The sequence below is a fragment of the Tenrec ecaudatus genome, chromosome 14 (genome assembly GCF_050624435.1).
Source record: "Tenrec ecaudatus isolate mTenEca1 chromosome 14, mTenEca1.hap1, whole genome shotgun sequence".
Lineage (NCBI taxonomy): Eukaryota > Metazoa > Chordata > Mammalia > Afrosoricida > Tenrecidae > Tenrec > Tenrec ecaudatus.
In genome coordinates, this window is record NC_134543.1 from 27,717,920 (window position 1) to 27,731,995 (window position 14,076).

Consider the following 14,076-nt stretch of genomic DNA (forward strand, 5'->3'; position numbering starts at 1 on the left):
AAGAATACCTGCATATTTTCTAATTCCATTTCATTGGTGATGGCTTCCAGTTTTCATAGTGTCATACTTAGTATATTCCGAGTTCCAGTTATTAGTTGGGGTTTGCGGCTGTTTCTTCTCATGTTGAGTCAAGCCTCATCAGCAAACGAAGGTCCTGCAGGCTTACTCATCCGTGTCATCATGGTTGGCTGCTTGGAGAAGGCATCTCTTCCTCAGTTGAACTTTGAGTCCCTTCCGCCCTAAGGGGCTCATCTAGCATTATCTCTGGCAATGGCCTGCTGCTGTTCATGAGGCTTTTAGTGTCTAACAGTGTTCCTCTTATCCACCCCTATTCTGAGATAAAGATTTAAAAATCAAACAGTCCCCGTATCCCACATGAAGATTACCATACATATTTGTGTTTTTCAGCACATTTTTTATGCTGACAAAGCCCCCCTCGGCTTATACTCTAGTGAGGGTCCCACTTACCTGTTCTCCAGTGCAGTGTGGGTGTTCTCGGGTCTCTCCCGCTCATCTGCAGGCGCCTGCAGCCTCGGTGGGTGGTCCGATGACGGCTGCTATCACTGCTCTTCTTTTCTCCCGCACGCCGCAGCCTCGGTGTTGTCCGTGCGCACTGGGCAAGAGCCTGCCCGCTGCTGTGTGCTGATGCCGGGGTGTGCCGCATCCTTGTCAGATGAAGGTCGATGCGCCGCTCTTCCACTCCTCTTCAGGGCTGTGACCTATGACGTAGCCTTTACGTCTTACCTGTGCTTGGTCACGCCTTCTTGCTCTGCCCAAGCATTGCTGAATACAAGTACCGGTATATATCTGGTCTTGGATATACACTACGTTTATTTACAGTATGTGGTCTGCTGTATCTTATTTTTAATTTCTTATTAACCCCTATCTGGATCAATGTTGACTGTGCTTGCACAGAGCAGCCTGTGTTAGGGCTCATAATAGACATGCTGCGTTGTGTACGTGTGCGCACTGTGTTATTGCATGTGTTGCATTAGCACTTCCTTACATATGTGGTGAAGCTGTGTGTGCAGTAACACAGTGCATGCAATAACACAGTGCATACACAACGCAGCGTGTACATGATGAGCCCTAACACAGGCTGCTCTGTGCAAACAGTCATGCCATCACATTCTGGAATGTCATCAGCCTGCGTTAGGCCTCAAACTCGACAAGCTGAGTTGTGTACATGCGGTAAGGCAGCATAAGTAGTAACGCGGCACATGCAGTGACAGTGTGTGTAGTTATTATTGATGCCATATTGTTTTTGGTGACCTTCTTTTCCACTTACAGAGCTAGCTTACTGATTTTCTTTGAAATAAATCTTCAAAACCAGTTAACCCACTGATGCCTCAATTAATATAATTTTATTGGGATCTATTTTTATTTTGAAATTTACCACTAGCTGCTGCATTTCCCACCCTAGGCTTATACTTGAGTCAGTAAGTTTTCCAAATTTTTTTGTGGTAAAACTAGGTGCCTCTGCCTATAGTCAGGTCCGCTGATACTTGAGTATATTCGGTATATAAAAATCAACCAGTGCTATGCTTGACTAAAGCATAAAGTAAGCATTTCAATTTAATAACAACAAATAGCCCTATTGACAACTCTGTAAGTAGAAAATGCTCATTAGGAAAAGGTACAGCTTTGAAAATACTACAAAATACTGGTATTTTCAAAATTGAGATTACATGTGAGTGAATGCACCTGTTGGCCACATAACCTAGGACATGCTCTTGCCTTTGTCCAGGATGCCCACCCACGGCATCCAAATCTTAAAAGCTCCTGCCACTTTTAGGCCCGAAGTGGAAAGACCTTTTAAGTTTAGGTCAGAGAGTTTACAATGGTTCTCCTCTCCCTAGATGATTTATTCATAAGTGCTAATAAACAATCTTTATAAGTCAGTCCAACAATTACCCAATTCAAATGTGTGTATTGTTATATGTGGACTTGACCCTGACATTGACTTTCTGGGCAGCATATACATGCAGTGTATGAGAATGAGGGTCGATTGTCCCACAAGCTGACATGCCATTACACTAGGTCATCTGAGTTGTCTGATTCTTTCCTCCCTAACTCTTATTATGACAAAATAATTTATAAGTAGGCAACCTAAATTATAGTTTTTCCTCGTTAATATTTTTAAACATTAATGATTTCTTCCTTCCACTATGATTGTTAAAGACACCAAACGGTATGATCATCTTTTCTCATGAGCTTACACTGAACCTTCACCCTTTGGGCCTTAACTTTTCCCAAGGCAGAGCAGACCTAGTGCCTGCCAAAGGGCAGTAGTACAGGCGAAAACAGCTGATAATAGATGATGTTTATTTCCAATCTCACCAGATGGCCTCCCAACAAAGGTGGTCAGACTAGTAGGAAAGTTCTTACTCCAACTTCTAAACAGAAAGGGTCTGAAGCCCACTTGCCCATGGCCCAGGCATGACACCACTTCACATGCTCGTCCTAAGTGCCTGTAGAAGGACACAATGTTAGTTAATGGGCCCTAGGAGATGCTGCAACTCCCTAGGAGGTAGCTGGAGTGTAAGTGGCCAGGGGTCAGGTAGAAGGCGGGAGTAACTGCCAGAGTGGTGCTTGTTTGACACGGTGTACTGCACTGCCAGTGTGGGTGCCACTCTCAATATTCCATTGTGATTTTCTTGGCTTCAAATAATAGAGCATCTCCAACCACAAAGCAAAGCTTCAAGATGGAACAAAGAGTCGGAAAATAACTAAGGGTGGGGAGTTCCTAATCTGCAACAGGTCGGCTCGATCAAAGGGGCAGTGAGAATGTGGAAGATGGGACATACTGTGCTCAATCTGGTTGCTGTACACCAGGGGTCCTCAAACCTTTTAAACCCGGGGCCAGTTCACTGTCCCTCAGACCGTTGGAGGGCTGAACTATGGTTAAAAAAAAAAACTATGAACAGATTCCTGTGCACACTGGATGAGTGGGCTGTTAAGCAGGACAGGCAGCGGCGGCAAAAACACCCGGTGGGCTGGATGAATGTCCTCAGCAGGCTGCATGTGGCCCGTGGGCCGTAGTTTGAGGACCCCTGCTGTACACCCAACTCCGGAACCTTGAAAGCAGAGTCTGCATCGTTTCAAGTCACCATAGAAAATTCATAATAATTGACCACACACTGCATCATGAAACCTCAGCACACTGTAATCAGCCGGTGTGGCACAGCCACCTTGATCATCACACACGGGGAAAACTAGAAATTGAAAACAGGAAGAAACCATCGTCGGGACCCTTTTAAACTTTCCGATAGCATTTGAGTCGAAGAGGAAGTTGAAACAAACTGCAGAATTTCTAGAAAAGTAACAATAATGAAAGCACCATGTGTTCGTGGGACGTAGCTGAAACAGTTTTCAGGGAAAATTCATAGGATTACATAGGATACGTAGAATATACAATAATGTTAATATATTAAAAAGAATGAAAATTAATTAGGCATCCAACTCAAGAGAAACGTTAAAAAGCTCTCAGCTGCATCCCATCCAGAGCCCTGGGCTCAATGGCAGAGTGCCATCACGCTGCCCTTAAAGACCGTGTAACTAAATTACCATTCCATTCCACTGTTGCAGAGGGGAAAGTGGCCAAGTCCTTTTATGAAGCAAGTATATCTTGGTCTTCCAACGTTGCTCACTTGATACTAATATCTGATGAATACACAGAAAAGTAAAATGTAAGTGGTGAAGACACATTTGTTAAAATTTGCCGTCTAGATTATTTTTAAAAGAACACTTACATTTTAAAAAGTGGGTAATTTTTACACTGTTAAAATAACATTCATTTCAACTCCACAGCTGGCATCTTGCTTAAAGAAGAAACTTTAGTCTCCTTGTTTAAGTCACAAACAAGACAAGGATAACCACTATCCTACTTTATGGTTTAGAGATAAACAGCCAATAGTCAGAAATGGAAACAAGGAAATAGAAAGTTAAAAAAATAGAATGGAGGGTTAAATGATCACTTGCCGATTGGATCTCTTAGTAATCCGAGAATCAACAAGGATGAGTGTCATTCAGGAAGGTGGTTAGATACAAAATTCATATGCAGAAATCAGTAATAATCTTACATAAAATAACATTTTGTTAGAATATAGATGGGAAAATAACCTATGTATAATAACAGAATACTTTAAAAAGTAGAAATAAATTTAACAGGAAAAATACCAAGTATATAAAGGAACATTTCATCTAAAGAGCCAGGTTTGTTGACATGAAGTTGTTCATAACATTCCCTTGTTTTTATTGATTAATTTTTGATGTTGTGGTGTATCTGTTATCACAGAAGGGTTGGAATAGACCAGGGGTTGCTGGAGGTGGGAGCTGCCTCCCATCCTCTGTTCTTTGGACTACTCTGAGGGCTCTGGTGTGTGCATCAAGTTCTTACCGGTTCAAAATCCCAAAAGGTCTGACTCCTCCCCTCTTCCAGGAGTTTCAGCCGAAATCATCTTGGCTCCTCCCATAATTTGGAGAGCATTCATATTGTCCTATTCTACACACGAAAAACAACAAAAACAAAAACAGGAGGGTCACGCCAGAAGCGGTCCAGGTTAGGGAAACGCTCGAGTGGAGGTCTCCTGGTTGCCTCACTCTTCAGCGACTCGACGACTTTCCACCCTTGAGATGTGGTGGAGGATGACCTGGATGCTGGCCGCTGTCTGCAGACACTGGATCCAGCTGTGCTTGTGTTTGTGTTTGTTTGGCTGATAATTCTTCCTGCACCCTTGCCCCGGGCTGGCTGCAGAGTGGGGAGGCATGAGGGGCTGAGGGGCAGCCGTGGCCAAATCTGGAGCACCCTGCCCATCCCCAGCAGTTCCCTCGACCTGGCAGCAAGGCCGCACAGGGGCCCCAAAGAACCAGTCAAGGCAGCCAACTAGCAGCAGGTCACGCCATCCAAGTCTCCAATTTTTAATTCCGCAGCCTAAAAACCCAGCTTTATTGAGGTGAAATTCACATACCATAAAATTCCCCCACTTAGGACAAGTGAGGTATCTGACCTGCAGCCACTGAGCCGTCGCTCTGCCTTCGGTGGAAGTCTGGCCATGCGGCAGCTCTCTCCCTTTGTCTTACAACCATGTCCAGCAACGAAAATGCAAATTCACCAGCTGCCCGGTTTAACAGATTCAAGAACAAGGGCAAAGACAGCTCAGAAATGAGGCGATGCTGCATTGAGATTAATGTGGAGCTGAGGAAAGCTAAGAAGGATGCCCAGATGTTGAAAAGGAGAAATGTCCGCTCCTTTCCCGATGACGCTACATCCCCACTGCAGGAACACCGAAACAACCAGGGTACTGTAAACTGCTCTGTGGATGACATTGTCAAAGGCATAAATAGCAACAATTTGGAAAGCCAGCTCCAGGCTACTTAAGCTGCTAGAAAACTGCTTTCCAGGGAACAACAGCCCCCTATCGACAACATGATAGGAGCAGGCTTGATTCCGAAATTTATGTCCTTGGGCAGAGCTGACTGTAGCCCATGCAGTGGGAGTCTGCTTGGGCACTCACTAACATTGCATCTGGGACATCAGAAGAGACCAAGGCTCTGGTCGAGGGAGCTGCAATCCCAGCATTCACTTCTCTGTTGGCATCACCGCATGCTCACATCAGTGAACATGCTGTTTGGGCTTTGGGCAACATTGCAGGTGATGGCTTACCTTTCTGCGACTTAGCTATCAAGTCTGGTTCGGTTGACCCTCTGTTGGCCCTCCTTGCACTTCCCAATGTGTCTTCTTTAGCATGTAGTTCCTTGCGGAATCTTGCCTGGACACTCAGACCTCTGTCGGAACAAGAATCCCACACCCCATTAGATGCTGTTGAGCAGGTTCTCCCTACTGTAGTTCGTCTTCTGCATCACGATGACCCGGGAGTGTTGGCCGATACCTGCTGGGCCATTTCCTATCTTACTGATGGTCCAAATGAACGCATTGGAATGGTTGTGAAACAGGAGTTGTGCCGCAACTTGTGGAGCTTCTTGGAGCGACTGATTTGCCCATTGTGACTCCTGCAGTAAGAGCCATAGGGAATATTGTCACGGGGACCGATGAGCAGACTCAGGTTGTGATAGATGCAGGAGCGCTTGCTGTGTTTCCCAGCCTGCTAACTAACCTCAGAAGGAAGCAACCTGGACAATGTCAAACATCACAGCAGGCCGTCAGGACCAGGTACAGCAAGTGGTGAATCATGGACTAGTCCCATTCTTCATCGACATTCTCACAAAGTCAGGCTTTAACACTCAAAAGGAAGCTGCCTGGACTGTGACCAACTATACAAGTGATGGAACAGTCGAACAGTCTCCCTTGTGCACTGTGCCATCATTGAACCATTGGTGAGCCTTTTAACTGTGAAGGACACCAAGATTATTTTGGTTATGCTGGATGCCATTTCCAATATCTTTCAAGCCGCTGGGAACATTAATGAAACTGAGAAACTTAGTATAATGATTGAATAATATGGAGCCTTGGACAAGATTGAAGCCCTGCAAAACCATGAAAATGAGTCTGTGTACAAGGCTCGCTTGAACTTGATTGAGAAGCATTTCTCCGTAGAAGAGAAAGAAGCTCAGGATGTTGTTCCAGAAACTACCTCTGAAGGATATGCCTTCCAGGCTCCTGACGGCACCCCTGGGACCTTTAACTTTAGAGATTGTACAGCTGAGTCCTAAGGTTGTTTGTTGTGTACCTTGTTTGGTATAGGTTTATCTCAATTCTTTCTCTGCTAAGAACTCTTTATAAATGTGATTTGTTTATGTAGCACTTTTTACAACAAAATCTTACTTGAACAGTTCCAGACTGTATATACTATGTGAAGCCTGTCTCTATCATTGGGGTTCTTGTTTCTGTGTGGAATTTCATATCTTGCAGTGTCCTGTAAATAAAGATTAAGTTCCACCCTTTAAAAAAAAATTCACCCACTTAGTGTGTAACTTAGTGGTTCTTAGTATATTCATTAAGTTGTACAACCAGCCTCACAACTTAATTTTAATATATTTTCATCATTATAAAAAGAAATCCTGTACCCATCATCATTTCTTTTTTATCCACCTCACCCTCGTTACAAAATAATTGCCCAATGGGTTCGAGTATCCGAGATCAAGCAGTGTCTCCTTCTGTTATCACCACTAGGAGCCAGAACTGACTTGACTAACGTCGTAGGGATTTACTCCTGGACACTCTCGTATGCCTCTCCTTAATATAAGCCAATACCACATTTGCAGTGACGATAGCTTTATAAGCTCTAAAATAAGTATATCTTGGTCTGACAACTTTGTCTACTTTTAAGGTTGTTTTGGTTATTCTGAGTCCCGTGCATTTCCATATGAATTTTATCCCTAGTCTGTCAATTTCTTAAAGTCAGCTGGGATTTTGCTAGGAACTAAATTGAATTTGGTAGATCAATTTAGGGAGTATTGTTTTTTAATATATGTGATGAAGATAAGGATAGCTGTCTTCTTATTCAGGTACTCTTTAATTTCCTTCAGTATTTTGTGATTTTTAGTATATAAGTCTTGCAGTTATTAAATGTATTCCTAGTTACAGTATCCTTTTTGATTTTGTTATGAATAGAATTGCTTTCCTAATTTATTTTTGCATTGTTCATTGCTAATATACAATTAATATTGCATTCTACATTTCTTAATTCTAAGAGTTTTTTAGTGGATTCCTTGGGATGTTCTGTATACAAGATCATAGCATCTTGCAAATACAGATACTAGGCCTTCTATTTCATTGTAGATGTTTTTTATTTCTTCTTGTCTACTTACCCTGGCTAGAACTTCCAGTATAGTGTTGAGCAGAAGTAAGACATCTTTGTTTTGATCCTAATCTTAGAAGGAAAACTGTTTGTCTTTCATCATTAAGTATGATGTTAGTGGGATTTCTTGCAGGTTCTCTTTATCAGGCTGAAGTTCTCCTTGTTCCTAGATAGTTGAATATTTTTACAAGAGGGTGTTGGATTTTTTCATATCCCTTTCCATTGTTAGTGAGATGTTAATAATTCTTGATTAATCTATTAATTGATTTTCAGATGTTGCACCACCAGCCTTATGTTCCTGGGATAGAGCTCACTTGATGGCGGCACATGGTCCATATATTCCTAAGGGATGTTGATCTGTGTCTTTTCTCTGTGGCATCCTACTGCCTTATGCAATGAGTTGGGGGTCTTTGGGGAGGATGGGTATTCAGTCTTCTTTAAGTATTTGGTAGAGTTCACCAATGAAGCACTTAGGTCTGGGCTTTTATGCAGATGAGGTTTTGAAGTGACCAGTTTACTCTCTTTGTTAAAGGCCTATTCAGAGTTTCTATTTCTGCAGCAGTCGCTTTGTGTAGTTTGTGGCTTTCTAGAATTGTCTATTTCACCTAGGTGATCTCACCTGTTAGATTAAAATTCTTGAAAGTATTCTGTCTGTGGAGGAGTTGAGGTGACCCTGACCACTTTTTTTTATTCCCAATTTCAGTAATTTGAGTATTTTATTTTCTTGATAAGTCTAAAGAGTTTGTCAATTTGTTGATCCTTGTTGTCCTGTTAATGCCAGCAGGGCCTGCAGTAATGTCCCTCTTTATTGCCTGATATTGGTATTATCTGCCTTTTTCTGTGGGTGTATGTGTACAACAAGCTGCCTGTCAGTTTGTTCTACTTTGGTGGCTTGTGTGTTGCTGAGGTGTTCAAACTATGCTGTCACTATTTCACATGCCAGCAGGGTCCCCTGTGATGGGTTGTTTTCAGCAGACACTTCATTAGCACAGGCCAATCACGAAGAGATGACTCAAGTGTGGTGAAGCCGAGGGCCAGTGAGGGCAGGGGAGACATCCAGAGAGATGGGCTGGCACACTAGCTACACTGATAGCAGAGGACTGGGCACCATTTCTTCCTGTTGTACATAAAGCCACCATGAGTCAGACTCATTAATAACTGTATATATACAAATATATGAGCATATGTCTTTTTACATATACTTAAATATACATACATGTATACATAAATATTATGATGTGCACATAGGAAATTCTGGAATTTGGTAACACTGGTTGTGCTTTAAGAGGGGAATTGAGAGGTAGGGAAAGGAGTGGAAAAGAGACTTTTACTGATGTTTTTTTTCTCTACATTTTGATTTTTTTTCCTTATAGTTATACTACCTACTCTAAAAAATGTTTAAATGGTGCTGATCCTAGGAAGATGCTGCTTGTGGCAGAGGCGCCCGGGCCTGCCCTCCTGAGGTCCTTGAGTCTGGCTCGCGGCCTTCTCCCTCCCCTCCCTCCTTCAGAGCAAGCCAGTCAGGGTTCTGTGAGTGGAGCCAGGTGTGAGGCTCCGACCCTGCCTGGAGTGTCTCTGGGTGACAAAGCCCCTCTCCTCTGGTCCCACAGAGAGGCCTGCTGGCTGGGCCGAATCTGTCCTCGAGGAAGACACAGCTGAGCCTGAGCTTGCCTTTCCCAGGTAACCTGCCCACCTTCAATCCCCACCCTCCTAAGTCAGCCCAAAGCCTACTGCCTTTCTTGAGCCTGATTTTAGGGGTAGTTGACTTATGCCCTAGAGGTGATAAACTCCATTCACACTCTTCTTGGGGTAAGGCCTCAGAAAAGCTGCTGGCTCGTAGACAGGGGTACACCTAAGGGAACGTTACCAGAGAGCAGTGGGGAGTGTCAGGGAGCCTTGGCAGACCTGTGTGTATTCAGAATGTCTGCCCCTCATTATCAGGGTGAGGCATATCCCTTAGACCAGTGGTTCTCAACCTGTGGGGGTTGAATGTCCTTTCACAGGGCCACCTGATTCATAACAGTAGCAAAATTACAGTTAAGAAGTAGCAACGAAAATAATTTTATGGTTGGGGGGTCAGCACCATATGAGGAACTGTCTGAAAGAGTCTTGACATTGGGAGGGTTGAGAACCACTGCCTTAATGTCTTAATGCAGGAGAAACTGACCTTGTGACGGGTCCACTCGTCCTTGGTGACTGACATCTCCCTCTTCATCTCTGCAGGACTGTGGGTACCATCCAGCACTGCCTCCAATTGACCTCAGTGTATACCCATTTCCTGCCCCAGCATGGCCGCCCAGAGGTCACCACCATGCCCTTGGGGCTTGGCACGACAGTGGATTATATTTTCTTCTCGGCCGAGTCCTGTGTGAATGGGGATATGACTGGTAAGCCTGTTGGATCCCACGTTTCTAAGGCCACCCCAAGGGTCCTGGGGAAGAGGAACTGATGGTCGGACAGGCGTTTGGTGACCTGAGCAGCCTGGGAGCAGGCCTGGGCTTGGGCACCTTGTTGTACTTCTTATAGGACACTTGCGTGTCTTCTCTCACACGATGCTTGCTGCATCGGGGAGGCCGGAGAAGAGCCCTCTCTCTCCCTGGTGAGTAGGTGCAGACAGAAGAGCAGGTGGTGGTGGCGTTGTTCATCAGCAGCTAGAGAATGAGGGGCTTGGTTAGGCCCCTGTGGTGGTTGAGTCCAGGATCCACTGTGGCCCTGTGGGACAGAGTCGTGGTACCCTGTAGGTTTCCATGGCTGTGGTTTGTGTGGAAGGAGGTGGCCACCCCTTTCTCCTGAGGAGCAGCTAGTGAGTTTGAACCACTGACGTTTCAGTTAGTAGCAAAGTGCTGCCAGGCTCCTTTGGACTAGGTTAGAGATCTTACTTAGTTCTTGTCCCCTCACCCCTGGGCAAAGTGATGGTGTGTAGTCCACTAGCCTCGTGTCTAGTTTGTTTACAGAATTTTATTGTTTAACATTTGAAGTTATTGCCTGATCTTAAAGTCTAGCTCCCCAGCTTTGCCTAGAACATCAGAAGGTCCTGTAGGGCTGGCTCTGCGCACATGCTTTCCAGTTTGCCTAAGGAACCTGGCCTGCTGCACAGAGTGAGGTTTGCATGGACGATCTCTGTGAACAGGCCTCCAAAGGCAGAGGCAGTGGAGGAGGTGTGGGGGCTGCGGTGTTGGGGGGGGAGTGCTTCCAGAAGGCTCCCCCCAGCTGCAGGCAGCTCCATGGAGGCATCTACCTGCTGGCTTCACTGTGCTTCTCAGGTCGCAGGCTGCACCGAGATGGGACCCTCAAGCTCCTGGGCCGGCTCTCCCTGCTCTCGGAGGAGATTCTCTGGGCTGCCAATGGCTTACCCAACCCCTTCTGCTCTTCAGACCACCTCTGCCTTCTGGCCAGCTTCGGGATGGAAGTCACTGCCCCCTGACCCAGCTCTCAGGGGAAGAGGGCTTCTCTTGCAGAAGAGCTCACTGGATTGAGACTGGAAATAGCCCATGCTTCTGGAAAGTCAGATCCAAGACACTTGAAGGCCCCTCCCTTTCCCCTTGGTCCCTTTCCCCCATGGTTAGAATTCCCTCAGGTGGCCCCTGACCTGCCCAACTTCTTCCGAATCCTGTGCCACCTACTCAGTGGCCCTGGGAGAGGTAGAGGGGGGGGGTCCCCCTTTCCTTCCGTGTATCCAGCACCCCCTTGATTTTTAATTACCAGGGTTGTGAGAGCTATGGTCTCACTGTTTTGTTTTCAGGTCGTTGATTGGCACCGCTGGCCCCCATCTGCTCCTGCCTCCTGGCTGTGGGTCCAGCGCCGGGGCCTGCTTGGCATGCGCTCATGAGCTATGTGTGCTGTGCTATGTGGCGGCGTCTTGGGGCAGGAAGGCCTCTGACCGGCCATTGTCCACCTTGGGCTTTGGGCCTCTAGGTTATGGGCACCACTTAGACCTGTGTGCTGCCAGGCGTCCTCTCCTCCTCTCCAGCTTCTTAGAGACATGTGTCACGCCAACCTGGGACAAATAGACCCCAGAGCCTGGTGCAACAGGTCCAGGATGAAACACCTGCCTCAGTGGCATCTGGGCCTTGCTGCCAGCTGGTTTGCCCTTTCCCCAGGCACTCCTGACAAGGCAAAATCTCACCCTCCATGGAGATCTCTGGGCTGGGATGGCAGTTTGAGGTGGAAGACTAGCAACAGAGGAGGAGAACTCGCCGAGAAAGTCTTGTTTTGCTGGCCTGGGCAGCATTCAGGTGCGCCAGGGAAGGAGACCTGGGGAGTGCCAGCAGGCTTGGCAACAGCCTAGCTGTTGGCTGGGCAAGAGAAGGGACTGGTTCTCTTGCTTCTGCACACCCAACGATTAGGCTCCAGCCTTCTCCCCCGACCTCTTGTTGCCTCCCTCCTTCCAAACCCCATTCTCTCTAAAAAAGCCTAGCATGTGGCTCAGGACAAACATGCTTAGCACACAGGTAGCGTGGCCAAAGCTGGTCCAAGAACAGGGAGTGGCAGAGCGTGAGTCTGTGCTTTGCCTATGAGCCTTCACTGCCCATGGTCACCGCCCTCCCTCTCCCAGCGCAGGGTGCCGGTGCCCTAGCTCACACTGCGTGGCATGGCCAAGTGCTCACTCATGGCAGGGCTCTGCCTGGACCCTGGACCAGCTCCTTCTCCTTTGCACACAGAGCAGCTGCTGGCCTCGAGAAGAGAAGGGCCGACAGTTCCCAAAGCTAAGGCGCTAACCTGTTTTTGCAAACCAAAGACCCATCTTGAATTCTGCTGCTTCCTTCCAGGCCCAGGGTCTGGGGTCTGTTGAAAACATGTACACACACACACACACACACACACACACACACAGGCCTCAGTTGCTGGGGACTTTGCATGTGCCTGTCTGAGCCACAGGTCTGTCTGTCCACCGTGACCGTTGACACTCCACGTCTCTCCCCTGGGTCCCTGCTGAGGTGGCCTCAAGGCAGTGCATGACAGGGCTCATACGGTCCTGGCCAGGAAATGTAGGGGAAAGACCACTTAAGAGGGCAGAGGGCAGGCATTTGATAGATTTTCTTTTCCTTGTTTTGGTTTAGGAAATGAAATGGCGGGGGGGGGGTTAATGGGCATTTAAACTCTCTTTTTCCAAATAAAGGTTTACCTATTTTCTGCTTCTGTTGGTTATTTTTTAGCAGCCTGGTGGGCATTAGACTGGATGGAAGCCTGGTGGCATGGTGGTTGTGTTGGGCTGCTCACCACAAGTCAGTTCAAAACCACCAGCTGCTTTCTCCTCCCTAAAGAGTAACAGTGTTGGAAACTCACAGGGGCTGTTCTACCCGGTCCCGTAGGGTCGCCATGAGTCAGAATTGACTTGATGGCAGTGAATTTTTTTTTTTGGAAGGTCATGGAGAAGGGGGGCTGGGAATGTGGTGGGCAGAAAGGTGGAGATGGAAACTTGATCCCGGGATGTGGGGGTGACGACCTCAGGCCCTCCATCTAGATCAGAGTAATGCGCTCCTCGCACCCCTTCCTGCTGTTCTGAGGCCTGGGGGACAGATAGCGCTTGAGCATAGCATCCTGCTCTGGCCGTGGTGGGTCATGGCTCTCCTCCCATCCTTGAAGCGCTTCCTTCTTGACATCTGCTGCCCGCACACCCACCCCCTGGCCCGCACAGTACATGACAGGGGTATCTGCGCCAGAGTCGGGGGCGGGGACGGTTGCAGTACTTTCCACTTGGAGTGTGGCAGCTGTCTTCCGCCGAGTGACTATTTTGGATCATCTCTGTGTTCGGGAGCCGGGGCTGAGCTGTCAGCCATCTGGTACTGTAGTGCTGCTCTGCCTGTCTGGCCACACTGGGCATGCGCGTGGGTCCTCTTCCAGCTCCCTGGGCACCATGCCTCAACCCAGCCTGGGGGTGGGGTAGGGGTCAGGTGGACAGACTTCCAGTCCCAGAGAACCTGGTTGCAGGAAGCCGCCTGGGGACTTCAATGAACCCCTTCCCCACCCCCCAGTAGGGCTCCCTTGATGCCAGGCAGCAGACTTGCAGCTTGTCCTCAGGCCTGTTGCTGGGTGGCAGGCACCCCAACAACAGTTCACAGCCTTTGGTAAAGTGGGGAGTAAAGCAGACACCTTTCCCAGGCCTGAAGCACCTTCAGATCGGAAATGGCTCTGGATGTTGGCCAGAAAGGGGTGCTGGGACCCACCCCCACCCCCACCCCAAGGGGTCTTAGTAGGTGAATGGAGTAGGGGAGCGCACTTCTCCAGAGCCAGACTGAGCACGAGTCCCTGGAGTTTTTCATCCGAGGAAACAGAAATCGCAAAGCTGGAAATCAACATTTCCCCTGTTGTATTG

At 47.3% G+C, this 14,076-nt stretch overlaps 1 protein-coding gene and 1 pseudogene across 1 annotated transcript in view; both read left to right on the forward strand.

Moving 5' to 3' along the window:
• ANGEL1 (angel homolog 1) overlaps window positions 1-12,835 on the forward strand; it is a 29,824-nt gene extending 16,989 nt beyond the window's left edge. Inside the window, exons 8-10 of the mRNA XM_075531360.1 lie at window positions 9,371-9,440; window positions 9,984-10,147; window positions 11,024-12,835. Of these exons, the coding sequence (XP_075387475.1) occupies window positions 9,371-9,440; window positions 9,984-10,147; window positions 11,024-11,184 (395 nt within the window). The 3' untranslated portion in view covers window positions 11,185-12,835. The remainder of the gene's footprint in view (window positions 1-9,370; window positions 9,441-9,983; window positions 10,148-11,023) is intronic.
• On the forward strand, window positions 5,087-6,672 carry LOC142426055 (importin subunit alpha-1 pseudogene; annotated as a pseudogene).
• Window positions 12,836-14,076: the final 1,241 nt, after the last annotated feature.